Source organism: Photinus pyralis, unplaced genomic scaffold (assembly GCF_008802855.1).
Source record: "Photinus pyralis isolate 1611_PpyrPB1 unplaced genomic scaffold, Ppyr1.3 Ppyr1.4_LG7, whole genome shotgun sequence".
NCBI lineage: Eukaryota > Metazoa > Arthropoda > Insecta > Coleoptera > Lampyridae > Photinus > Photinus pyralis.
Window position 1 is genome coordinate 38,225,735 of NW_022170738.1, and position 27,483 is coordinate 38,253,217.

Consider the following 27,483-nt stretch of genomic DNA (forward strand, 5'->3'; position numbering starts at 1 on the left):
CGGAAGTAATCGGAATTTTCTGATTTTCTTTACAGTATGATAACTGTTTAATTGCGCACTTTTTGTCTAATTTGACCATTGTGTTTTCTATGGTTTCATTTTGTATTTGTATTTTGTGTTGTGTTACGTTCTGCCAAGGTTCCTTTTATAATGGTTTCATTCTTTTGTTTATATAATCTAATGATTCACTGTCATTTTGTATGTATTCATTTTAAGAACGTAGCGGTAGAACGCATAGGGAAGCTTTGAGCTTCACTGTGATTGGTTAAAATACCAGACAGTATTACGCTGAAACAAAACACGACTGGCGAATTTTGTAAGCTGGTAGTTTATGTTGCTAACTAAACTGCCGTAGTGTCATTAGCTGTTATGTCAAACATTTATTTCTGTTCGCAGTGCTAGATATTTCTACTTTACAATAATTTTGTGCCGCTTTATATTTTTCCTGTGTGTGTTTATCTTCAAATACACCGCATCTACTACCTTCTTATAATGAATGCAGTATAGGTGCTAATAATGAGTAATCAAAGAGTAATTATTAAGTATTCTTTGGTATAATGTTTATTTTTGAAAGTTTGTCTAAACACTCCAGATTTGAAAGGGCATTATTGAATGGTCCTTCCTTCCCTCTCTCAGACGAATCTACGACAATTAAAAGATGCTAATAAGATGGCTACTGTCTCACCATTTTTCTTTACATGGTTGGTTACCCAATAAAAGGTCCCACATACCTTACATATGTATCGTTACGGATAAGGCTAATGCCGAAATCTGCAGGAGTGTGTTAAGATGCAGTCCCATCTGGTATGAATTACTAGTTTTTCAGGTAAAGCGGAACCCATATGCATGCATTTTATTCATAAACTAATGCGCCATGTTTTTTAGACTCGCCAGGTTTAACAGTCAGGTCTTACCTGCCAACTCGTTTAATTGTAGAGAAAATTTCCAGGATATCTTTTGCAAATTAAATACCTACATTACCTATACTAATATTTTGCCACTTCCTGTTTCTTTGTATTGTAATGTAATGCCACACATTACCATACCTATTCTAATAATCTGTGGTAATGCTCCTTTCACTATTTGAACCTCAGAGTAAAGTCTTACTCTGAGATTTGAACCACCTAATAATGAACATATGTTATAATGAGATTTATTTCGACTAAATTTCTGAACTTTCACAATCTTCATAATAATAATTATTACTTATTATTAAAACAAAATTTTGGCATTTCGGCGTTTTATTTTGCGTACCTTCCTTACTGTACTTCAGTTGTTTACAACTAAAGTAAGGGGTCAGGTTAGGTTTAAGAAGTTTTTGATAATGACTTCCCCTTACATAACGACTTGTCTATTGTGAGTGCTGTAATTTTTGTAGTACGTCGCATATTGTTAGCGCATTTTCCAAAAGGAAAGAAAATGAACGCTATTGTCCGCACTTTGTCCATCTGTACCACTACTAGTCTTCCAGTTTAAACTTTTTCGTTGTGGTTTCTTTCTTTCTCCCCGATACCAGAACGATAAAAGATCTTTTGGATTAGTCCCTTCCTTCCCGAGTTATTACTGATTGTGTCCGCGGAAAATGCGCTTTCGTCGGTCGCGAGTGACCACGTTTTTAACTTGTTGATGTTTTGGTTGATTTTGTTTACAGAGTTCACAAGTAGTCCTTTAAATGCCTACCTAGACATACCTATAAAAGTATATCCCCTCCGTCTTCCAAAAATAACATATCAATGTACATATATAAAATTCTTCCGTTACGGATAACAACGCACAGCTGAAATTTGCATTTAGGTTCTTTGGCGGTTGTAGGGGAACGGAAAAAATATATATGTGTGTATGTTTTTACAGTCGAAACTGCGGAAATAGTAGAGGTTTGACAAGGGTGTACTATGAAATTACTTCCTGAAATTCCCACGGGAACGTACGGCCCATGTGGCGCAGTTCAGTTGAAGCTGGACTGTGATGCTAAGGGTCCCTGGTTCGCATCCGGGTTCGGGCATGGATATTTGTAAATGTATAGTGGGTTGGGTTGGTAGAACAGCCTTAGCTGAAACCCCGCCCACTCAAAAATAAAGGCATAATAAATAAATAAAAACGGGAAAAAACTGAATTAAGACAGATTGTAATGTTTATGCGCTTACGAAGCCGCGGGGACATGTACTTTTTGTATGAAAACTTACGTTTATATATCGATTCGTCTATTGGGAGTGCTGTAATTTTTTGAGTACCTACATCGAATATTTTTGTTTCAATTTTTGTTCATAGTTTCCACAAACCATCCTTTTATAGTGCACATAAAAATATAACTTTTTTGTTTTAAAAATTATACAGGGAATTTTTCTTAAATGCATATACATATTATGAACTATAAATAGTAGGTATATGTATACTATACCTACTTAAAAAAAACTGATCACTGCCATGGCATGATGATATGTACCTATCATGGTATGGAATAGACGGTTGTAGGCAACCAACATTACGCGCGACAAACGAGCTGTTTTTAGCGCATTTTACAACTCGTGTTGTAAGGCGTTATTGTAGTCACTTTGTCCGTCCGTCCGAGGATTTAAAGTTTAACTACAATAACTACTTCATGTGCCAAAATTTTTAATTCGTTCATTTTACATTCGGTAGCCAATAGCTTTGGCACCTCAACCCTTAGATCATACAAACATCTAAGCCTCAACCATTGTATATTTATTAGTAGGTATACAATGCCTCAACCAAGAAAAATCTTGACGATTAATGTGCGCATACGCAGTTTGCGCAATGTCACCTTTCTTATTTATAGAGATATTTCTTCGAAATTTTAACCACAGATGCTTCTATAGTAAAGGCAAGCATATCGCATATTGTAATAATTACAGTGACTCCAGGAGTAACAATGCGCATTCGCAAACTGCGCATTGTCAATATGGAGATATGCATTGTATAATAAAAGAGATATGTGTTTGAAATATTGCCAAATGAAATTATATGTTGCCGGATTTAATGGCGTAGGTAGTAACCATTGTAATAGAATCAACAAAATTAGATACGAAAAATGAATCTGTGTACTTTAAGTAGTGTATAAAGGACGTTACCATTTCCGATGCATTTTTCATAAGATTTATAAATTTATAGATTATAGATAATTATCTAGTAGTGAAAAGAATTGTTTATTATTTAAGTCTGAAAAAATTCTTTTTTAAAATTTTGGGGTAGTAGGCGTGGACAAAATGTCAAAATAATTAATTGATAGTTCGTTTAAATGCTAGGTATAGGTACTTAATAAAGAATCATATTCGTAATGAAAAATGCTACTCAATACAGTACCTATGTACCTACTTTTTTCCGGTCCATATGAAAATATGAAGATGGTTTATAAAGGACGAAACGTTGTGTGTACCACCTTGTAGAGCCAGACAAAAATAAAAACGATTATGAATTATATATGCATAGTGTGAACGATTTGAGTGTTATATATCTCGAGGTAAATCTCGGGTGAAGGATTCATTCACCCTAGCAAATACCTATTCACGCAAAACGCTACAAAATAGGGAATCAGAATTACCGCCAGTAAATTACCATTTTATGTGGAAACTGACAATTATAATTTAATTTATTATACAATGCGATCAAAAATGAGTTGCTGTCGAGTTACCTTTGGAATTTTTGTTTACATGGAAAATCGTATTTAACTTAAACTTCCAAAGGCAACTCGACAGCAACTCATTTTTGATCCCCCGTTATTTGTCAATTAAAATGAAAAGTGGGTGAAAATCATGCTATAAACGAGCATATATAGGTAGTGGCGCCTTAGACCATAATATGTTATGATCGTACTATTTATTTGGCACATGCACAAAATAATAAATAAACCTCTCTGTTTTATCGTAGAATAGTGATAGGGGTAGCTACCACCAGAGTGCCCTACCAAACCAACCCTAACCAATTAAAGAGCTTCCAAAGAAGTACATTCCGCGCGAACGTAATGCTATAAAACGTATTTATCATTGAAGAAACGATTTAATTATTTATTTGGAAGAGAGAGGGGCTTAACTTACTAAAGTTGATATATATGTAAATCTTTACTGTACCCGCCCGCGCGCAACAAGCATTCAAATCGCTATTACCGCGAGTGCAAGTTATTGACTTGATCTCGATCGTGTACTTTTGTGTATTTTCGTATGTTTATTTACATTTTGTGTTTTTGTTTATTGTGATTTCGAGAGTGCGACAATGAGTGACGTTGCAACACTTTTCCCACCACAAACGTACAGTTCGTCTTTTTTCTTAAACGCTTTAGGGGAGGTATGTGATGCGTGTCACCTTTCATTTTGTTAGGTTAGACTGCGTGATTCTGAGTGCATTGCACTTATTTTATTTATATCGCGGTAATCGAAATATTTATGATAACTGATCTGGAGGCGATCGAAATAAATTATGTTAACAAATTCTTTAGCCAAATCCAAATGCCATGCTATGTTTTCGTGATAAGTCTCGGTATGTTCTATGATGGTATTAGTTTTTATTTCAGAAAAGAGAAATCGTCTTGGAAATTATATTATATTCATAAAAAATGGACAAGGCGCCACAGTGGCTGATTGCGGTACCATTTTACTAAAGGCGGGAAATTCAAACACTATGATTTTTCCGATTTCCACAAATTCTATGTTTACTACGATTTTGATTATAAATTAAGACGCGTTCCAGCCGTTATCATTCTGAGACAGTCTGCGCTGTGCGAGGAAATCCAAGTTGTGTAAAAAAATCGCATTCACTGATAATGTTGTCTTATTTGCTTAAGTACTTAAGAACGAGCTTAAAAAGCATATAATTATAAACTAATCAGCAACTGCTATACGATCAATACTTACAATACGAACAACTTTAATCGAAAAGTAAATTATCTCCAGCAGTGTATGGATCAACTGAGGATCAACATTATTTTTGTTGAAATACCTATGGGTGTAAACTATATTAGGAAAGAATTTGTCTGTCTAAATATAGCCAGTAGCTAAATGCATATTAAATTTATATACTTCCTTAGTCAATATTTATTTACAACCGACAGCTTAATAATTTAACTGCCTTGTCACTACTCACCATTCCATAAATTAATCTGCATGATACCTTTTCATTAATAAACATTGTCACCATACAGATTAATTTAGGGAATGATGATACAACATTACTAATGATACAAGTCCGATATGAACATCATAATGAAACGGGTGTTTGTTACACACGTTTCAAAAAGTGAAAACTGAAAATGTCAAATTTCGTTTTCATTTTGTGTAGCTTGGCACTGAATCTGTTATCAGAATTTCCATTTAATAACAGGTGTAGAAACTACAGGCAACAACTTTCTTATTTTTTATACGCGCATATTTGATTTTTACGGAATAAGACAGATAAAGGACAAAAAAGAAAAGCGCTTGTGAGGAAAAGGCGAAGAGTGCACTTTCAAATTTGTTTTTTCGATTTTAAAAGCCCTTATGGACATTTCATGCCTAAGGAGAATACAAACATGAAATAATTTTTAATTTCTGATCGAATGACACCAATACCAAGTCTGTAAGTGGTGTAGTTCCGGAGTCTTTGTGACTTAGACAGACAGACAAACATAGGTACATATAAGGAGCGTAAAAATGCACTTTTTATTTTTTGAAAGTGAAAGTGCACTAAAAAGAAATAAATTGAAGATAATAAAAATTTAAAACATATTTCTATACTTACCGTATTTCCCTAAACGGCACTATTTTATAACGTAGGTAATTTTTTAAAGCTCTGTATTGTGTAATATTTTTGAAAAATTATGAGTATGAGACGAAGATACAAAATCCTCCTCTATTTTAGGGAAATTGTTCGAAAGAAATTCCTCGTATGTGATGGTTTTGTCCATCCGTCTGTACGTCCGTCTGTTCATGTGAAACGTTTGCCAATCGATGTCTACGAGTTCGTATGCGATTCTCCGTATCTTGTTTAGTTTTGTCCAGGATATAGAGCAACGAGCATGAACAATTACGACTCTTTCTCCCAATTTAAAAACCCCGCTCTTTTGTCTGTTCCGTAATTTTAAGTCCTCGTTTAAATCGCAAAAGGACTAATAGATGGCGCCAAAGCTACGGCCTTAGAAGAACTACTCCACCAAATTCAAATTAATTTTAATATTTAACCCATATACAAGGTATCATTTCAGTCCAAATAACGTACACCTGACGTTTACACAACAATATGTTGAATATTTAATAATCTTACTCTCGAACTTACTTCTAAGGCGCTAATACATTTGTACATTTTAATGGGATGAGGGAATGAACACAAACATGTTAAACAGTAAATAATCCAACACATTCAAAGTTAACCTTCCCCCAGTTAAGTTCTATTGATATACACATAAAATACAAACTTTGTTGACTAATTGAAACTTCACACGTTGCCAATATCTTAAAAAACTGAAGGAGTCTTTCCTGTAACATTTAAACTGCTTAAACCAATAAAAACAAGATACCTAATTTCAATCCTATCAAAATTACAATACCCTCAAATGTTGTTTCTGAAATCTGAAAACGTCTGTAACTCGAGAGGGCCACCCATACGATAAATAAATATTAAGTCCGAGGTAGCACGAATCTCAAAGGAAGTCATCTTGATTGAAAATTCCCCTGGGTCAAGGCTCGTTGTCGTGGTATATGAAGTTTACAGGAAATGATAATGGTCGGAAATATAATGTAGATAAGTTTGCCTTACGGCCTGCCCACTTGCTTCATGTTTATACAGGGTGTTTTTTTGGGAGCTTTAGTTAAACGTTTCTGGGAAAGTAAAATAGGTAGGTTTTTGAAAATTTGTACTTAGGAGACCGAATCGATGTAAAATATTTTCAAAATGGCCGCACTTCCCGAAACACCGGAAGTAGATAGTAACTTCGTTATATTAAATGGCAACCCCTATTTTTTTTATTGCATTTTTGGATTCTACGTAAAATTTCAGTTCTTTTGATACCCACATGTCCATATCTGCCATTTATGGTTTTTAAGTTATTTTGACTTTATGAAAAAAATGGCGGATGCAGATGGTACCTTGATAATTGATTACTTGAAAACGGTTATAGTCATGGCAATCCATTTTTATCAGTGCATAGAGAATGAATAGGGCTTTCTTTTAGTGTAGGTACTTAAAAAAAAATTAAGTTGCGTACAACCGCACCTATGGAGATCCAAATTTAAGAAACTTCAAAGTGACCATGTTCTTACTATTGCATGAGATAGAGAATTAAAATTGGAATATTTTGATATTACATGTTCCTATAGCTATCTTTAACATTTTCTGATTTATTCCCATTTCATTGAATTGATGCCATTTTTTTTGCATTTTCAAGAAAAGGATTTTTTAATATCATTGATTCTAGTCTAAATAATTCATTAATAAATAAGTCATTTATTAAGGATATAGGACGGAAAATTTTTGAGAAATCTAGACAGAGTCGTTCAACTGAATTTCTTAAACAACGTATAAGTGTAAAAATTCAGAGAGGTAATGCGATATCTGTTCTACCAACAATTCCATACAAAAAATGTTTCAACGAAGTTTTTTATATTTTACATTGAATTTATTTTGTTAATCTTGCATTTGCAATTCAATTCATTTTCTTAAATATTCACTTGTGCTTCAACGGTTTGTAGTGCATTTGGGGGTACAACTTTTCCAAAATTCATACAATTTCGTTCCAGTGTTTGAATGAATGTACGGCAAGCATGTGCCGCGATTCTGTCCATTTCACCATAAATCAAACCAAGTCATTTTTCGATTTTTGAAAAACTTATGTTAACCTATAACAGTAGGTGACGGATTAGTGTCACTAGAATTGTTTAAAATTCAATTGTTATAAAATCATGGCCGACTACTAAAAAGAAAATTCGAAAAAAATAGTGTCAATTCAATAAAATGGGAATAAGTCAGAAACTGTTAAAGATAGCTATAGGAACATGTATTGTCAAAATATGCCCATTTCGATTCTTTATCTCATGCAATATTAAGAAAATTGTGATTCCATAAAAAAAAAACTGAGTTTTTAGTCTTTGAAGTTTCATAAATTTGGATCTCCATAGGGGCGGTCTTACGCAACTTAACTTTTTTTAAGTACACTAAAAGAAAGGTGTATTCATTCTATATGCACTGATAAACATAGGTTGCCATGACTACAACCGTTTTCAAGTAATCAATTATCAAGGTATCATCTGCATCCGCCATTTTTTTTCTTAAAGTCAAAATAACTTAAAAACCATAAATGGCAGATATCGATATATGGGTATCCAAAGAACTGAAATTTCACGTAGAATCCAAAAACCCAATAAAAAATTGGGGTTGCTATTTAAAATAACGAAGTTACTATCTACTTCCGGTGTTTCCGAAAGTGCGGTCATTTTGAAAATATTTTACATCGATTCGGCCTTCAGCGTAACTCCTAAGTACAAATTTTCAAAAACCTACCTATTTTACTTTCCCAGAAACGTTTAACTAAAGCTCCCAAAAAAAACACCCTGTATTTTGTCTTGTCTTTGTCTTGTTCACACAAAAAAGCCTATACTGGCCCGCTTGAAACAGTTGAAATTCTGTTCTTTTGTGATGTTGACCCGAGGGTTGACCCTTTGAGTTTGCGATTAGTTTTCTTAAAAACGGTCTTTCGATTTAAGCTGCCGCTGCTCTTTCGCAACTTTTTCGAAATAACTTCGCTTCTTCCGCACTTTTTGCAGACCAAACTATACACTATCACGGTCTCTGCTTATCTCGCTGTCTTAATTTTTCCATTATTGTCGTGCTTCAACTTCAAAACGGAACCAACGCAAATTTGACGGCTTGCGTCTATTATCCGCAAACTGCACTCCCCTATTTTTATCTTCTTTCGTTGCCGCTGGGCCATCAAAACGGAACCAACGTAAATTTGACGGGTCGCTTCTATGATCGCGCAACCTACGCTTTCCTATGTATGTCGCGGATAAATCACAACGCGGAAAGTGCGCAATGCAAATACTTAACCCCCAGTCACAATTATTAATCATTTTTATTAGGTAATAAATGCGTTTTATTTGAATGGCGCTAAATCGTTTTTTTACGGTTGGAGATGGGCTTAAACTCAAAATTGCTAAGGAACTTGTGGATAGGTACATCTTAAAACGATTTATTAGCCTAGGTTACGCACGAACGGGTACGGGTAACGGGCGATCAATAATGAGTTGCTGTCGAGTCGCCTTTGGAGGTTTAAGTTAAGTACGATTTCCCATGTAAACAAAAATTCCAAAGGTGACTCGACAGCAACTCACTTTTGATCGCATAGTATTAGCTACCACGAAATGACCTACAATTGAATTAACCAATTTATGACTGTATGATCACCTCATTGCTCATGTTTTATTTGCAGGAAGAAGAAAGTAGTACAAATAAGAAAACTCGATCACGCGTCAAACGAAGCGAGGAATCATCGAAGCTGCTGGATTGCTTTGTTAACAGAGTAAGTGATAATTTTGGTGTAAGCATCCAGTTCGACATTTACATTTTTTGATGGGTCGATCTAGTTAGTAGCGATGATCAGTTTTTCTTCGGAAGTGCTATCCCTTTTTTGACAAATTACCTAATTAAAACTCATAAAGGGATGTGGCAAATGTTAATAGAAAATGAATTGCACGAAGTGGCAATTACATTTGGTATTCGCTTTTATTCAATTGCATTTTTTTTTTACAAAATATTATCATTCATTTGTTTGTAATTTGTATCAATTGTCATCAATTAAAATTAGTGCCTACTATATTAAGCTGATCATAATATTCTATCAATGTAGGTTTGCGTCACGATTTCGTGTTGCTTACCTTTAACAAATTCCGTACGATGCCGTGGATTGTGCGAAGGTATCGGCATAATATTTTCACAATCTGCATACTAAATAAAAATAGGTAGTGGAGAAAATTAAGGTCTTGACGTCACGTACTTCAGTTGCTATGGTATTAAAATGTACCAATTGCGATATTATTTATGGTTTATGATAATAGGTACCCATTTTTGAGTGGGCCTGTTTACAGATCTAAGCAGACAGATTTACGGATGGACACAAAGTAGGTATTATTTAAGTTGACTTTTAGGACAATTCCAATAACTATAAACCGAGAGACGAAATCAACATATGTATAATTTCGAGTATGTACTCTATTGACAAGTTGATAACAGATAAGTAGATAATAATAAAGCACTTGGGTCTTGTGAACAGTTTTGTTCATGGGTAAAGTAACAACCTGGAAACTTGTGCTGCTTATGACTGTTTAAGTTTTTGCAGTTGCCATCTGAGCCACCGTGAATTTATCAATGAAAATAGCTGAAATAGAAAAAAAACCGAGTGCCATAAAGCTCAGTTTGTTTCAAAGAGTAAGTTAGTTCAGTAAATTTTTTTAGGGTGCAATACTTAGGTATGTCAAGTAGGTGCTGGTAGAAACTTTCTAGAATGTTCTGGAGTGTTCAAGGACCCTTCAAAAAGTTCTCGACCAAACACTTCATAATTCTCATGAAAGATTACGTCACATCCGCTTTCGTTCTTTATCGCCGATGACTAATCTTTCATGGCACCTCGATGCATATAGAAATTACTGGAATGTTCGCTACATTATTGAAGGCATGGGTCAAGTTGACGAAGTTTTAGAGTTTTATGGGCTATTCAAAATTGTTGGGAAAATTCGGGCCGGATTAAAGGTTATTTAAACAAAACGGGTATGCGTCGAATTAAAAATAACGGGTTTACCAATAAGAGCGATAGGATTTTAAATTGAAATAAAACACAGTAAATTTGGTCAAATTTAGGTTTGATTGGTTTTATTAGATGCTGTATTTTATGCCATTTATGATTTAAACAAAATATCGTTCAAATGGCCACCGCGGCTCTTTTTGCACTGGCTCATCCGATCGGACCAATTTTCGATGACTCGGTGGATCATATCGGGTGGAATGGCAGCTATGGTCGCTCGAATGTTGGCCTCGAGCTCGTCAAGAGTCTTGGGTTTATTCGCATAAACCTTTGACTTCACATAGCCCCACAAAAAGAAGTCCAATGGTGTTAAATCGCATGATCTTGGCGGCCAATTGTGGGGGCCATTTTGAGAAATCAACGATTCACCAAACTGTTGACGCAATAAGTCCATTGTAGCGTTCGCTGTGTGGCATGTTGTTGGATAATTTCCAAGCGTTGAGGCAACGTGAACTGGTTCATGATGAAATGGCAAGCCTTACTCACAGAATACGGCCTTCTCAGAATAGAAACAGCAATGTTACAAATTTGTATGGTATTTTGGCGGATCCTGGTGGGTGTGCTGTGAACTAAAGCATTAAAATCAGAGTAGCGCCATCTGGTGACCAGCTTCTAAAGCCATGAAGTAATTTCCCCCAATTCGATCTAAATCATAAATATCGATAAAGAATACACAGTTGTTAAATTAAAGTGTATTTAGATACAATCACATTACATTATTTAACACAGAGAACTTAAGTTACAGTTTACAAATTACATATAAAACTCAGAAGTGAGTGGAACTTACGCTTTGTAGATGTTAACACTAAACACTTTGCAAAAAGATCCTTACATAACGATTTGTCGTACGAAATATTTGGTTTTAATTGCTGTTTGGACTAAATATTTTTGTTAAAAAATATCTTGAGAACTCAATTTTTTGTTCCAAGAGGTAATAAAACCGTTTCAGCAAATTGTCACACAAGCTTTTGACAACAAATGTTAACTTGATCCTGGTGCTTACTTGTTACTTGAGAAGCGAGGGTGGGAAGTTGTTGAATTATCTAAAACGAATTACAATATAAGTATCTACTACGTCTATATAAATATAAAACTTAAGTCTACACCCTTTTGCGCCTATATCGTTGGTAATTTATAAATTCCATACCTTGCATAAATAGGAGAGAAATAACAGCACATTTCAACCCTCTTCGCGTTTCAAGCACAAAACAATCTGTTTCAAAATATGGGAAACGATGCCTTTTTGATATTTTATCGTTACAATCCGCCACACAACACTTTTTACGGTCACATAACTTGTTCATATTTTAAATCTTTCAAAAGTCAAAATTGACATGTGTAAAACCATGTGTACGTATAAAATCGACGGTAAAAATATTTCCTGTAACGAGCAAAATTACAGGTTTTGCAAAAAAATATTTGAGTCTGCGATAAATAGTTCTCCGTACAACCACGGGAAACGCTGTAATCAGTGACAATTTAGCGCCATTTATGTTTCTGTTCTGTGAAGGTCTTATTCTGTGGCCTTACTGATGGCAACTGACAGCATATGTCAAATGTTTGGCATCCAACATAGCCGCCTTAAACGTTTAAAATCCTATCGTCCTTATTGGTAAACCTTAGACCATGTAGTACATGGACTGCTATTCGCCCTATGCTTTCAATACAAAATGGATGGTCACGGATAGAGGGCACTGTAGTCGTGGGTATGTGAATCTCAGGGTAAACTAAAGTCGTGTAAACACCACTAGGATCGCTTAAAGAGCAGCTTTATAGTAACCGCGTAGTACGGGAAGCTTTAAATACTCTTCAATATTTGCTATACGTCCACAAATAAGAATAAGTTTGCTTTTTTTGGGATATCTACGCGATTGATTAATTGACGTTTGTTAATTTATAGGTTCACAGTCTCAAATCGTGTCTCATCGGACAACTTCGGGCAGACTCGTTTACCCTGAAACTCAAATACCCAGGCGATGTCCTTGACCATATTTTAGTTACAATTAGCAGTCCATGTACTATATGGTCTAAGTGGTAAACCCTTTATCTCCTTAATTATAGAAGTGAGATGCAAGATGGCAGTTATTAACCTATGAATCTACCAACTTTTTTGGAAAAATAGGAACCATATTGGATTTTTACATAATTAATGAGAGTTTTTGATTCTCTTTTCAATGATTCAAAATAAACTATGATTGAACACAGAATACCTCGCAGAATACTATTACAATTATGTTTTTACATTTTAATCATGTCATTTTTGAAACAGTTTAATAATTAACTAATCTTTAGTCGATAATAGGTCATCGTTTATCGTTAAGAAAAGAATAAATAAGAATTTTTAACCATCTACGAATGTAATATTGCGCCAATTTATTAAAAAAGGTTGGCACAATTGGATGCCAACCGTGGATAATCCAGCGGATGTAGCCACTAGGTATAGAACCAAAATAATGATCACCTGGAGAGATGGTACAAGGAATTTAAGTTCTTATATGAAGAAAAAAAAATGGGTGGCCGTTCGAAAAAAAATATCCAGGATAGCTAGAGATGAAAGGAGTAGGATTCAGAGGATTACTCGAATTGGACTAGATTGGTGAGAGTAACGGCGTGTTACTAGAGGGCAACACATGTTGGTGAGGGGATTGACAATTAGAGAAATTAAACTGGGAAATGGACGGGCGCAAACAACGATAATCTAGTAGTAGTTACCCTTGAGGTTGCACACTTGGGTAGTAGGCATTGGGGGTAGTGAAGGTAAACAAAAAGAATATATTGCCGAGAAATAAACAGTTATTTTATTTTCTCAAATGTTTTTCATTTCTTTTTTGGACGTAACACTTTTGTTAGTTATGTCAAAGTAATTTATTATATCATTAAACTTTTGATTGTAATTAATAAAACAATTGAGCACTATTAAGGAAGTACCCTATCGACAGTATCCGTGACTTTTCCTTAACCTGCCGATCACGGTCGAGTACAGTAAAATCGTCACTTGATGAGACACCGTTGTCTTCTCGCAGTTTGAAAGAAACTCATAATGTACCCGTATACTAGAACACTCGTGAAACCATCAACATTTCCAATGTTAAAAACTTTTTTTGCAGCATTGTAGTTTTGAAGTTATATTTATTGTTCTAGACAAGATTTCCACCCTGTATAGGCAAACAAATCGTAATTTCGTGGGATGATTATGAAATTTGTAAGCAAACTAATGAATTTGATAAAGTTATCCATCTGATCTGCTTTGTGTATTGTTTAATTTTACAGATCATTTCGTTTAGCTCTGACCTTCCGAATGAAATGTATATTGTTTCCATAATATCCAAATTATCCGTGACTATAATAATGGCACTTTAAAGCACTTCCTTTTAAAGCTTTTTCTAAACGATCGCAGTAGCTTCTTCTATGCTAGTCTTCCCTAATTCCTCTTCACTCAAGCTTCTGCCTCCAACTTCCGTCGTCTAGATGATGAAGTCGCAGAATTGTGCTGGCCAAACTGCTGACATGTTGCATTATTTTTACAGACACTATGCTTCCTTTCTGCGATTTGTTGACTTCTTCCCAAAGTGGTTCGTTGTCTATTGTAGTCCTTACAGCGGTTCATCTGCTATTCCATCTGTTCCTGCATGGTGTCGATCTCCTCCTCGGAATGTTAGCTTGGATTGTGTAGTTCGGTTGTGTGTATCAATTGACAATACATCATAATGTCAACCACTAAAAATCTAATAGGTAAATAACTCAACAACGGAAATTATAAAGCTCTTTATTGGTTTAAGGCAATATGTGTTGTGATTTTTAATTTTTTTTAATGCCTGGAGTTCTTTAGATCGTTGAAAAGAATTCAAGAGTACAAAGAGTCCTCTACACTTCATTTTTGTAATGTTCTCTAATGAGGAGGTTACTTTCCCACTTAGATTCTCCAAGGGATGAAAGGTAAAATTTTAGTCAACTTATAATTCCTTCACATCTCATGCAAATCTCAGGTACGATTACTCCAAGCTAGCTAACAAATTGCTGCACGATGGAGCTAAGTTAAGTTGGGCATAATGAATGGATAAACAAATCCAGTGATTGTTATTGAAAGGGAAATTTCGGCGTGGGCAATGGTCAAACTCATAATTACATCTCCAAATATAGCATTTTTCAGTGTGTAATGCAAATGTAAACAATTTCATGCTAACCTCGATTTTAACACATGGGCGAATTAAATTTCGTCATTGTTTTGTCTCGTCATAGTCGTGGGAATCATTTTTTTACTAAGTACCCCAACTGTCTCTTGTAAGCAAACGGTTCATTTAATCTTATTGGTAAATTTTGTTGGTTGTTGACACAATAATGTAGTTACGTATCATCAGAAAGATAACGACTATAAACCACACTAACATTGCTAACTTTCTATTTATATGTTTGTTGTATATTTCGATAACACGCACGCCGAATCCTTTGGCCGTTTGTGATTACGATTTATTCATTGCAGTTTTGTTAGCATGTAAAGTGATCTCGTGAAGTTTTAGTGTTAAGAGGAAAATCAAGGAAGGTACGCCTATTGTTTAATTATTATGCGTCTTTTCCAGTAATTGAAAAATATAGCGCGGGGAAAACCAATTTCAAGTATTTTTAATTAAGTTCTTTTTGTTTCAGATGCTTCATCTAATATTCGTACTCGCTCTTTCTTTCGAATCCACTCTCGCCCAGTCGGAGTGCGTAGACGCGCCGAATCGACTATCTCGAACATTTAAATCCCTGGTGGATTACCAAGGCAATAAGCTCACTTTCAATCCGATGAACAAGGATTTCCAAGGAAATATCGTGCAGTTTAACAAAGGCGTCCCCATACAGAGTCTTCCCAAAAATGCGTTTTACACGTTTGAGTCTCAACTCATCCGCGAGCTATCGGTGAGCGATCACCAAGTGGAGCTAATCCAAGATGGAGCATTTACATCTTTAAACTGTGTGTCTACGCTTCAGTTGGCGAGAAACAAAATTAGTCTGATTAATCCCGATTCCTTTGAAGGCCTCCGTCATCTACACGAATTGGACCTAGGCGAAAATCAAATTGTGGAGATACCAGAAAGGATCTTCAGGTTCAGTACTCTATTAAAAAAGCTCAACATTTCCAGGAACAACTTAAAAGTTTTACATCCGGATTCGTTTTACAAACTGACTAACCTGGAGGAATTAGACCTAAGCTATAATTACCTTTACAAGATTCAGCCCGATACTCTTCGATATTTCGATAAGCTCAAGAATCTACAAATTGGATCCAATCAATTTGACTACCTGGAGATGGAAAAGTGGACCAACTTGACTAGTTTGAGAACGTTAAATGTATCCAACAACGAATTGAGGAGTGTCGATTTTGTGTACAGCTTCAGTTTTAGTTCTAGCTTAACCGAATTGTACTTAGATGATAATTACTTAACTAAATTCAATGTTCGTGGCTTCAGAAAACATTTGCCTCGGGTGACCGTTATTGACATAAGTGAGAACCTGTGGATGTGCGCTGATTTAGTCGAAATACTGAAGTTCCTTAATGATTCCCGCATTGAGTATAGAGGTACCGAAACGACTGATCCCAATTTTGGAGGCATCGCATGTAATCGAACAGTTGAAGAGTACCAAGGGAATAAAAATCGGGAACCGGAAACCGCCCCCTCAACTACCACAACAACAACAACAGTGAAGCCTGGGGCAACAGTAGCGCCACCTGTTGTCAACGAACAGACGCTAAATTCATTGCAGGTCTTAGACTCGATTAAGAGTTTACAAACTACTGTTGTGTGTTTGTTTGTCGTAATAGTTGTTTTTATATTTATTGAGTTTGCGACCAGATGCAAATGGAGACGGTTCAGAAGGTATAGCAGCTCTCCAGTTTTAGATAACGCAAGTGTTGAAGACATCTCCTTATTGAGAGGTCGTTTTTAAATTTTGCCTGTGTTTATCAAGTGCCATTTTAATATGTGATTATTAGTTTGTATTTTATTATAAGATTGAGATGATATTAGACTGAAATTTAATTAAATAAAAATATATTTCTACAGAGAAGCTTACCTATATGGCTCAGTTGAGCTCTACAGTAGCAAAACTTTGTATGTACGTAAATAAAGTGTGTGCACTTTCTATTTTTGAAACAACTTCAGGATTACTACTGAATGAGTAGGCATAGCACGCAAGCAAGCTTTCGTTTCAAAATGCGCCCTCCGTATATAAGTAAATCCTAAGATTGATGAAGAAAAATTGCAAAAAAACACTTCAATTTAAATCGGGAGGGTTTGAGACATTTTATGGACGCCATATTTTACTTAAACATTGTAATATGCATGCACTAGCGAGTGATACCTTTACATACAATTTTAAAGGTTTTAAAATCCCTGTACAGAAATGCCTAAACCGAAGTTAAGTCAGGAGATAATTTAGGAAAACTCAAGCAATTGGGTAATTGTACAGATTCTCTTCTTGCACAATTTCTGGAGAAACAAATCGATGAATATGAAACATGCTCCTAGCTGAAGAAAAATAAAACAAATAGCCAAAATCCATTCTTTTGTATTTGTTTAAATTGAATTAATTATTGACCAAACCCTACCAACATATTAAATAATACGTCACGTGTTAAATTTTTAAGTGGGGGTAGTTGGGGTGCGAGACCAAATTGGTGGATAACTGTCACGAATATCCCCGATAAATGATACCCAAGACATCCACTGAGTGTCCCCTTTACCTTTAATTTCGGTATCAGACCGAACACTCCCCAATGCATAGTACTACTAGGTGTCTTATTTTGATCCTGAACTTTAATTGAAAAGTGCCTTCTGAGGACTCGGATCCGCGATTCATTCAATTATTTAAGGATTCCAGTTCTGGTGTCTACGTCTCTGCCGCATTTATGGGGCTTTATGATAATTCGACGGGAGTAACAGGCTGTGCTAAAAATTACCATGGAAACAATTCTGGCAATAACTGTAACAATAGCAAAATCACCCAACCTATAGTTGAATTATTGTAAAGCCCCTGTTTCAATAATGTTTTTGCTAGGAGAGCTTCTTGTCCATAAGTACGTTGTTCAAGGGATTACATGTCGGAAGATTCAGCCCCCGCAACATTGGCTTCAAGAAAATGTTTCCATGACCAGCTTCCTTGCAGATCACATCAATTATTTCTAACGTCACACCTTCTTTCCGTTCTTTAATTGAAGAAAGAAAAATAGAAGAAAGTGTGTGGCGACATATGTAAGATATTCCGTGGTACCTATCACGAATTCTATACTATTTGCCTAGCTATCATATGCTGTGTTTTTAAAGTACGTACAGTGACTTTGCTATGTAATTTGCAGGCCTTAAATCGCCCCATCTCGTCTAAGAGGTCCTGGATTGACCCCCCCCCCTTGATATTTGCTTTCTCTGAAACAGATAGTGTCTTTTATAATCGGTCTTTTCCACCAGATGTTTTATGATTCTCCGCTGCGTTTAATATTTCCGCCATTTATTTCACGAAGAAATCGCAGAAATTCCGGTTCACTTCCCCCTCTTATGTTTACTGCCTGCAAACTTTCCTCAAACTTAGCCCTTTAGTTAGTTCTATCTATTTGGGTTCCCCGGCTTTTAGGGTTGTGTACAGAAATGCAAATTCGGCTTGTTTTTTTTCCAAGGAGTGCTTCATTCGCAACGTAGTATATGTAACCCAATATGAACTGTTTCCAGCTTGTAATTCAACACCAAAATCTGAAAACGGGGCGACAGAAAAGGAAAAAAATTGCTGGGGCTAGCACAGGTACCACTCACACACCTGCGCAAGCGTGATTCTGCCCCAATCGGTTCAGACGTTTAGCCGGAAATGAGAGTACAGACGGACCGACAGACCGCATTATCGAGATTTTGTTTGATTCGAATGCCTGGTGCTTCAAAACGTGAGGAGCCATTTTTTACCCGAATGCAATACCTCCCTTACTAACGTGGGGGTGGTAAAAAGCTGACTGTATTACTATCGACAAAATAAAACTTGAAACTGTTATGAGTAATATTGTTGCTGAAACCTCGACTCTTTTTAAAGACAGCCTTAAATTTTGATTAAAAATTCAACAGTCTTTATCTCGAAAACGGTAACAAATACAGATCTATCTTCTATAGATTTATTGTTTCATGTAGAATCTAAAAATCGAATAAAATATGGGGTGTCCCATTTACAATTTTCAAGTTGGGGACTGTGGACAGTTTTTGGGACACCTTGTACAAATAATACTGCCAAATTTGAAAAATTGTGTTTGGGTCAAACAATTTTTGTATTAAACTTATTTTTGCAAAGCAATTGATGAATTATCGAAATAAATTACAGTGTACATTCCAGATTTAATTTCAAAATTATGGGGAATTTTTAATCAACAAATTATTTTGTTTGTCATTAACTTTCATTAGTAAATTCTAATGTAGAAAGGATCAATTGTAATTTAAGTTGGTAAATTTCTTGTACTTTAAATTAGGAAGTTGTAATTCAGTTTAGCATATAATGCGACATAAAGTAGTAGGTATTTCTCATGCTCAATCAGCTCAATAACGAAATTACAGTTGACACTTTCTGAAGATCAAGTGTAAATTACACGTCCCAATTTTCTTTTTAATTTTAAGGACTTACTGAAGTATGTACTTCAAGTTGAAGGTCGCGAAACTGTATTTACATGTGTTAATTTTAAGCCCATTTTCAGGAAAATAAAATTGAAGGAACTTTTATACAAGTTCTATTTTGGATCAATTATGTAACTTTTTGTGTCAAGTGAATGTCATCAAGTTGCTATTCAGTAGCAAAGGTGGAACAAACTTTTGTACCGTGGTCCTATTTTGGTTGAGAGTGTATCTCAGCCGGTTTTAAAGAGACTTGCGGTTTTCGTGACCCTATATGCAGTTTTTTTGAAATTTTTAATAACACAAACACAATCAATCTACCTACTTTTGTTTCTGAGATACACATACACGGTGAAAACGTTCACGAAAAGCTTGAGTTTTTGGGATGTTATCATATCTTTCTGTCTATGTAAGATAGAAAAAAAGGTAAAAACGGCCTATTTTAGATATTTTTACGTAGAATCCAGTGGCGCAGTAAAACAAAATTTGGACCACCTTTTCTAAGATTTGATCCAAAGTTGGTACCTATTTTGTAAGTATAACACCTTGTAGATCTAACGTCAATTTTTTTGTATTCTTGTTCGTGATTACGTGGATGTATCAAAACCTATATTTTTTTAAATTTTAGTGATGAACCAAAAATAAAAACCTTATTTTTTACGATTTTTGAATAGCGCACCATGGAATCATGGAGGTTTTGTTTTGTTTATTGTATCCATGGTAACTAAGGCAGCCGATATCAATCAATAAAAATGGTTGACGGTTATTTGAAAAATTTCAAAATATGATATAATATACAGGGTGATTCCTATAGTACCTGCCACCGTTTGGGAGCGTGTAGGTGGTGCGTAGGGGAGTATTTTGATATAGGACACTTGCGGTCGGAAATCTAAAATAAGGGTGCCAGAGCCAAATTTACCTTCTGGAATTTCGCGCCTGTAGGTAGGCAACCCAACCGGCCGGCGGTGCACACGGAGCGATCTCAGGCGGCGATGTGTGGCTGACACTTGATCAGAATTTTGTTTAAACCCACGAAATCCCGTCTGCAACGACGGGTATCAAGTGAATAAACACTATGGCACGTTTTACTAACACGGAATACGCGGACATGCACTTCATGTACGGATTGGCAAATGGTAACGCACGAGCTGCACGACGAGCGTACGCTGAGCGGTATCCAAACCGTCAGTTACCCTGCAGACAGGTCTTTCAAGAAGTTCACTTCCGACTGTGCGAGACAGGGCAATTGCAGGTAAGCTGACGGAGGCTTAACTTTACACACAGATTCGTGATGCACATCGATACTTGGGTCATTTAAGCACCCATTTCGAAAAGTTTGTTTGTTTACACCGACCTCCTCCTATTTCGCAGCCCACTAGCGCCCGTGATCGCGATCGCCCGTTCGTAAATGCCTTAGAGGAGGATGTGTTGGAACGTTTCGAGGCAAACCCGCGTACTAGCACTCGACTTGTAGCAGATCAGGTGGGTTGTAGTCAACACACAGTGTGGAACATCGCCAACAACAACAACTTACACCCCTATAAGTTTAAGAAAGTGCAAGAGTTACGGCCGGGTGACCATGAAAGGAGGCTGGAATTCTGCAACTTAGTCGTCCAGGAGGAAGAAGCTAATCCGAACTTTCTGAGGAGCGTGCTAGTTACTGACGAGAAAGGATTCTCAAGAGAGGGGACCTTCAATCCTCGTAACAGCCACTACTGGGCGGAGCACAATCCTCATGAAACGTTTACGCGAGGATACCAGGACAAGTTTTCTTTAAACGTTTGGGCTGGCATCCTGGGGGACAACCTACTGGGGCCTTACATCCTCCCTCCGCGTCTAAATGCCCATAATTACCTGATTTTCCTGCGCGAGGTGCTACCAGAACTTTTAATGGATGTTCCAGTGAACTTGTACTGGGACCACTGGTTCCGGCACGATGGGTGCCCTGCTCACTACGGGCGGCAGGTGAGGGAACACTTGGACCAAACCTATCCGGACAGATGGATCGGCCGTGGAGGTGCGGTGGAGTGGCCTGCCCGCTCGCCCGACATCACCCAATTAGATTTTTACTTGTGGGGTGTGATGGAAGCGCACGTCTACGAGACTCCCGTCGAATCCGAAGAGGACTTAATTGCGCGCGTCGTCATGGCCGGAGAGGCTGTTCGCCAGGACATAGGAGTCTTCACGCGAGTTCGAGGGGAGTGGTTGGCTAGATGTAGGAAGTGCATTGAGAACAACGGTGGCTACGTTGAACACTTGTAAACGTTATTGCTTTTGACTGTCGTTTTCCCTCCTTCCCTCCCATGTCGCTTCCTCGCGCTAACTCGCTCTGCATCGCTCCGCGCGAAACGTCGGTCGGTTGGGTTGCCTACATACAGGCGTGAAATTCCAGAAGATAAATTTGGTTCTGGCGCCCTTATTTTGGATTTCCGACCCCAAGTGTCCTATATGAAAAGACTTCCCCTAGGCACCCCCTATACGCTCCCAAACGGTGGCAGGTACTATAGGAATCACCCTGTATAATTAGGTAGTTATGTATATATGTAAAAAAATATGACTTTAATGGGCTTAATTATTGTTTCAATTCAAATCAAATTGAAGAAAAAATTACACGTGTAAGCTTTACATTTCACGGCTTTACACTTTCTATAATACACTCAACTAATCTGAATTACTTACAATTACCAATCTCAGAAACGCATCTTATATTATCTGAACTGGAAAATGTATAGTTTTAACTGGATTTTTGTTCGTTAACCCAGTGGGTTTTCTAAATGGGCCTATTCAAATGCCAACCCTAATTTATATTACCTCTATTAATCGACCCTTGCCATTTGTCACTGATATTTGAGGAAGAAAGTATCAATCGACAAATATCAATCTCAATTGAAAGGTATAGCGTCATTTCCGAATCCACACTATTTGAAGTGTCCTGCAATTTGCATAAGTAATAGGAGTGAAGAAGAACGCGGGGTACTGTCTTATAACGACCGCCTTTGTACGTCAAAATAAATGGGAGAAAAGTTGCGCAATCAAAGGTCTAAGAAGATAGCGTCTAGAAATCCTTGAAAAATTTTTTGGTTTGGAAATATTTTGAAAAAATCGGATTTTTCGAACAGTTTTTTTCTGGCGTTATTTGCTAAACCAACACTTCTCCATGGCAACTTTTAATGGTGTTTAAGGTGGAGTTGTTAATTTTTTATTCCGACGTTTCGTAGGTATCTGCGGAGCCTTCATAAACTTCATCTTTTTAAAATACGGCTCTGATATTCCGATATCATATTCTTAAAGCCATTTTTAATCCGAATTGTATTGGCATTTTATGGTTTAATCCGGTTTAGCCGTTTTTGGGGCTTAATTAAGAAAATTCCTATTATGGACCTGTTCTTTTAAATAAATAATTAGCTAGGACAATTAACGGTTGATATCATCCACGTATTTAATAGCCATCCAATGAGTTAATTGATACAACAAGAAATAAATTTGTATAAAAAAACTAAATTTACAGCATATGTCACCGTCGATTCAACACCCTAGTCAGCATTCGTGGACTAATGCTATCAAATGCTTCTAGAACTAACCCCTTCAGTTCTCCTTCCATTTGCTGACACGTTTCTTAATAAACCCTCATATTCAAGAATGCAAGCGGATTTATATCGGGTGAACGTGCTGGCCAGGGTTTTGCGGAATGCTTGCTAATAACTTTTTCTGGAAATCTTATTGAAAGTTATTCCCGAACGGCTCTAGAATATGTGCAGGTACACCATCCTGCTATATCTAACAGTTGTGAACTATCGCATCAAGAACCATACCTACCCTAAATCGTTTGCAGTACACGTAAGTAGCTTGGTAAGTAAATGGTCCTACATATCTTTGACCGAATCCACCAGTCCATATATTAAAACCAAATTGGTGTTGATGTCTTTTGACGTTCTGTTCAAACCCCAGACCAATAGTGGACATTTCGTCTATTGAAAATGCCACTATTCGTAACCATACTCTCATCGGACCATTAGGATTAGGAAAATTCATATTCTCTTGACATCTTGTGTACCATTCGCAGAATGAGCGACGTTTTTCTGAATCACCTGGTCTAAATCTTTCACAAATTCAGTATTTACGGATTTGTTTTTGTAAAATACATAATGTGTTGTTTTGTTCAACCCGACTGATCTACCCAGTGACGGAAAAAAAAACATCTTCATTGCTGGTCTTGTGTCGAGAAACTACACGCTAAATTACCATATGCTTTCAGGTTTGCCACTAATTTGCCAACTAAAAATTCTTTTATTTATCGATTTGACTATTAGGTACCATACTTATAACAGTCATAACTCATAAGGCACTTTCGAATCTTGTTCTGTTACCACGCCTTACCGGTAGGCAATTTGTTACTAATTTGTTGCTATCGGTCGTTGGTTGCATGCATCCGAGACTTGTGGAAATTGAAGCTCGGTTTCTGTGTGATCAATTGCTGAAATATCAATGTAAGGTACCTAAGTCATGTTACCCAAAAAATACATTTACATCATTTTCATCATAAAATCCCTTGAAGGCCTCCAGAACTTCAGCCATAAACGCACTTCTTTCAGTAGTGAAAAAGACAGAAATATAGTTCCAAATATCTTATAGTTTCCATTTGCAGGCTTCGAGTTGCCATTTCGGGGCTAGACGGTAGTAGTATGAGCGGGGGTGGTCTCCGGTGGCAGAAGATAAAATATCTTCACATTTATTTGAGTGTACACATTTAAAATTCAGGGTCTTATTTAAATCAACATCGTGTAAATCTATTCTTTTACACCTTTCCAATTATTGTCTGCATTTCGATCAAATTTCTCATCGGCGGGCGTGAAGAATTTCCTGTTGGTTTGTGGCGTTCTAACATTAAATATGCAGATCAGTTCAGTAGTAACTTCACAGTGAAAATAAATGGACGGCTTCTAAAGGAATGGTGAGTTTGTTTAAAAAGTATTGTTCAATAATTACATAGATCGAACGCTAATCGTAATTTGTCGCAAATAGAGATGCACGCATCCTTGTCTAATTAACTAAGCGTGGTAGTTATCGATGTATTAGACAAAACTGGAAGGCTTGTGGTCGTATGTCGTGTAGATTAAGAAATGTTCTGGCAAGATTGGAGGCCAGCATTGACGTCAATCGGAGTATCACGTGAGGGTTTAAAAAAACATTTTTTTTACAAAATGAGAATGTCGATGATTAGATGTATAATTTAATTATTCGATTTTATTAATTATATCAACGCAATAATTATGGCATTTTTGCAACTCAATTTCATATCGACGTTATTTAGCACCTTAGGTTTAATATTACGCTTAACGGTTCGAATTACTTTCAACCTTTTTTAAATTTTCAAGTTATTGCGGGTGTGTCACGAATTTATGGTTAATTTACAGTTGCACGTTTTATAATGCTGGATAATGCTCATCAAGAGCTATCTTTTTCCCGATCTAAAAATTTTAATAAATCGCCCCCCCGTACGTGTATAAATTTTCGATTTTTAGTAAGTGACTGTTGACTCTTGCATAAGCAAAATCGCCAACGTCATATTTTACAACTTCGCATAATTTATTGGTGCTTTTCTGTTCGTTTTGAAATGCCCTTCTCATGTACCTGTTTACATGGTAATTACTCAAATTTATGGTATATACGTTGGACGTCTAAAAACCACGTAATATTGGCAAAACCAACTGTGGAAAAAAATCGGTTATTAGAAGTTCGCATCTTTTAGCTAACCAAACAAAAAACCACTTCTGTGTGATTTGTGCCATTTTTCGGCAACATAACGTATCGGGGACAAAAAGTGGGGAACGAGCAGTGCGTTTGTGTTGTTCCCAACAAATTGGTAGATTCAAATCGACATGATCACAAGAATTACAATTAAAGATAACTGGCCAAATACCAATAATGAAATGGGTTGTGGAAACTACTCACTTGTTTGTAAGTGGAAGGGGGTGAGTATCTAATTTTTGCACATCATCACTTGGTCAAGTAGGTACAATATCGTCATTGTATGGGTTCCTTGACCTGACCGTTTCGGACATCCCGGAAATTTCGTTCGGGTTATTCTTTACATTGTAATATTTTTTCCTCGTTATAAAAAACGACTTACAGCTGTTATAGTTCTTGTAATCGGAGAGACTGTAGTAAAGATTAATGGTGATGTAATCTAGTAAAGGATGTGGAGATATAAAGGTATGATTTTTAGTGTAGTTTTGCGAATTTATTTGTAAAAAGCTTTTAATCTCACTTTGGCCGGCCGGCTGACTGGCTGTCAGCAAATGCGCACTCGTAGAAGAACGTTTGTAGGAGGAAGTGTGTACATACATGTACCTACCGGGGCCGCGCCCAGCTTTAGGGATAGGGTCCCTCTTTCTCGTGTCGCCAATAGAAACTCGAGAAGTGCCCTAAAAATTGAGTACTATTTCGTGGAGGGTTTTTAGAGAAATCTACCAAAATGTCGAAAGTGGGTACCGACAAAAGGAATATCATTGCACCCAACAAGATCTTACTGATCGTGGATTCAACACTTAAAACGTGAATTGCGGGTGAACGAGACGTCGGAAGCAGGTACCGACTAAGGAAATATGGTTACTAATGGTGGAGTCAAAACGGGCTAATATAATACTGATCTGCTACACACAAATGCGCTGAAGTTCCTTCGATCTCACACGAGGACTCTGATAATTGTTTTAAATTAATACTTAATTTGTATTTGCAATACGGAATAGTATTTTTTCTAAAACTACTTTAGAAACAACTACTTTCGTCTCTAAAACGGGTGAAGGAAATGTGATTTTCCTCTCTAGTGAGGAAAGTAAAAAACAATTGCTGCGGTAATCTTAATAATGACATTTAAAATTGAAACATACATACATCTAGATTACTAGGTATGTGTCAAACTTCATTATTGCATACAATAATTTTTGAATATTGTTTGTAGTTTCAGAAAAAATTATTCTAAAGTTTTTTCAACTCTCATTCAATTTGAACTCGAGTTGAAAAACTTCACTTTCTTCCCTAGTTGTACAAATAACCATTGTTTACACGGTTCTACTTGCATACACAAACCGTATATAGTTTTACTTAAAGAACGTAATGGTCTGTTGAATTCGATTGGTCTCGCACGCATCCTTCGGTTCCGTTCCACATTTCTGTAAAATGTGCATTGCGTCTAAGTCTAACAGAACCAAAAAACATAATGAAAATCCAGGAAGCTTCGAAAATGGCAATAATTACGAAAAGTGGTTACGATGCGATTAAACGGACAACGTTCCGCCCCCGGGACTTGGGATATTATTCGGAACGCACGGACTAACCACAGACTCCTGGAGCGTGGCTTCTGTTTGAGGTGGTCCGCCGTGGAAATTTTCAACTTTATTGTTTTCTTCCTGGGAAATGCTGCGAAAATCTTGGTCCGTAGCGCGAAGATAAGTTGATACAGATGTAGACGATGGGTTCGCTCTTGGCTTACTTCGGGATCCTGCTAATACTACTAGCGTAGGTCGACACCGGTTGCTATCGCCTCTATTCCCACTATTTACACTCATATTTATAGGTACCGCATCTTAGCTGTCGACCTCATAAGCGTAACCTCTTACAATTGATTTACCTCATCATGAATATACCTAACACGTACTGCAGCGTAATTAATTTACTCTATTTACATCTGAAATTTTTAACCGCGCTTGTTACTTTTTATTGTTAATTCCCTTTTAGCTTCCTCACGGATAAATAAGAAATTGTTACCATCTCTTTCTCGCTCATGTGTTGAGATGTGATAGAGAATAAAGAACTCGTTTGAAATGGGTTGACAAACTAGTGAGACAGGGCTCATCTTTCCTGAATTCAACTGTATTTTTAAATTATACATTTTTACTAAACTTTAATTTTCTGTACATATACGGAAGTCTGGTGATAGGTGATACAGGGTGTTATGAAATTCGCCCCCACGGACAATGGGAGCTTAATTTTGAGACAAAACTGAATAGAACACCCTAACTATTATATTTTTGCGATCGTACAATACTAGGTTGCAAGAAAATGAGAAAACTATGAAGAATAAATGTA

At 36.5% G+C, this 27,483-nt stretch overlaps 1 protein-coding gene and 1 long non-coding RNA gene across 5 annotated transcripts; one reads left to right on the plus strand and one right to left on the minus strand.

Moving 5' to 3' along the window:
- The first annotated feature begins 4,068 nt into the window (after positions 1 to 4,068).
- Positions 4,069 to 16,822, plus strand: LOC116177217 (leucine-rich repeat transmembrane neuronal protein 1-like). 2 transcript variants are annotated; one of them, XM_031496125.1, is made up of 3 exons: positions 4,069 to 4,299; positions 9,410 to 9,499; positions 15,422 to 16,822. In XM_031496125.1, exons 1-3 carry the CDS (start codon positions 4,228 to 4,230, stop codon positions 16,703 to 16,705), a joined length of 1,446 nt encoding a protein of 481 aa, XP_031351985.1. In that variant the 5' UTR covers positions 4,069 to 4,227; the 3' UTR covers positions 16,706 to 16,822. The 2 variants fall into 2 exon arrangements, with proteins under 2 accessions (XP_031351985.1, XP_031351986.1); XM_031496126.1 differs by lacking the exons at positions 4,069 to 4,299; positions 9,410 to 9,499 and adding an exon at positions 15,141 to 15,317.
- Positions 16,823 to 22,859: 6,037 nt separating this feature from the next.
- On the minus strand, positions 22,860 to 24,901 carry LOC116177012. Of its 3 annotated transcripts, none has more exons than XR_004146583.1 (4): positions 24,382 to 24,901; positions 23,923 to 24,335; positions 23,715 to 23,869; positions 22,860 to 23,670 (listed from the first exon to the last, which is right to left on the minus strand). It is a non-coding gene; the product is annotated as an uncharacterized LOC116177012 (long non-coding RNA). The 3 variants fall into 3 exon arrangements; XR_004146584.1 differs by having other exon boundaries at positions 22,860 to 23,103; positions 23,212 to 23,869; XR_004146582.1 differs by having other exon boundaries at positions 22,860 to 23,869.
- Positions 24,902 to 27,483: the final 2,582 nt, after the last annotated feature.

Excerpts from the sequence above, each read along its gene's own strand:
- LOC116177217 (XM_031496125.1), top strand. The coding sequence starts at position 4,228 with ATGAGTGACGTTGCAACACTTTTCCCACCACAAACGTACAGTTCGTCT. Across the intron at positions 4,300-9,409 it reads TCTTAAACGCTTTAGGGGAG|GAAGAAGAAAGTAGTACAAA; the intron begins GTATGTGATGCG and ends TTTTATTTGCAG. Across the intron at positions 9,500-15,421 it reads TGGATTGCTTTGTTAACAGA|ATGCTTCATCTAATATTCGT; the intron begins GTAAGTGATAAT and ends TTTTTGTTTCAG.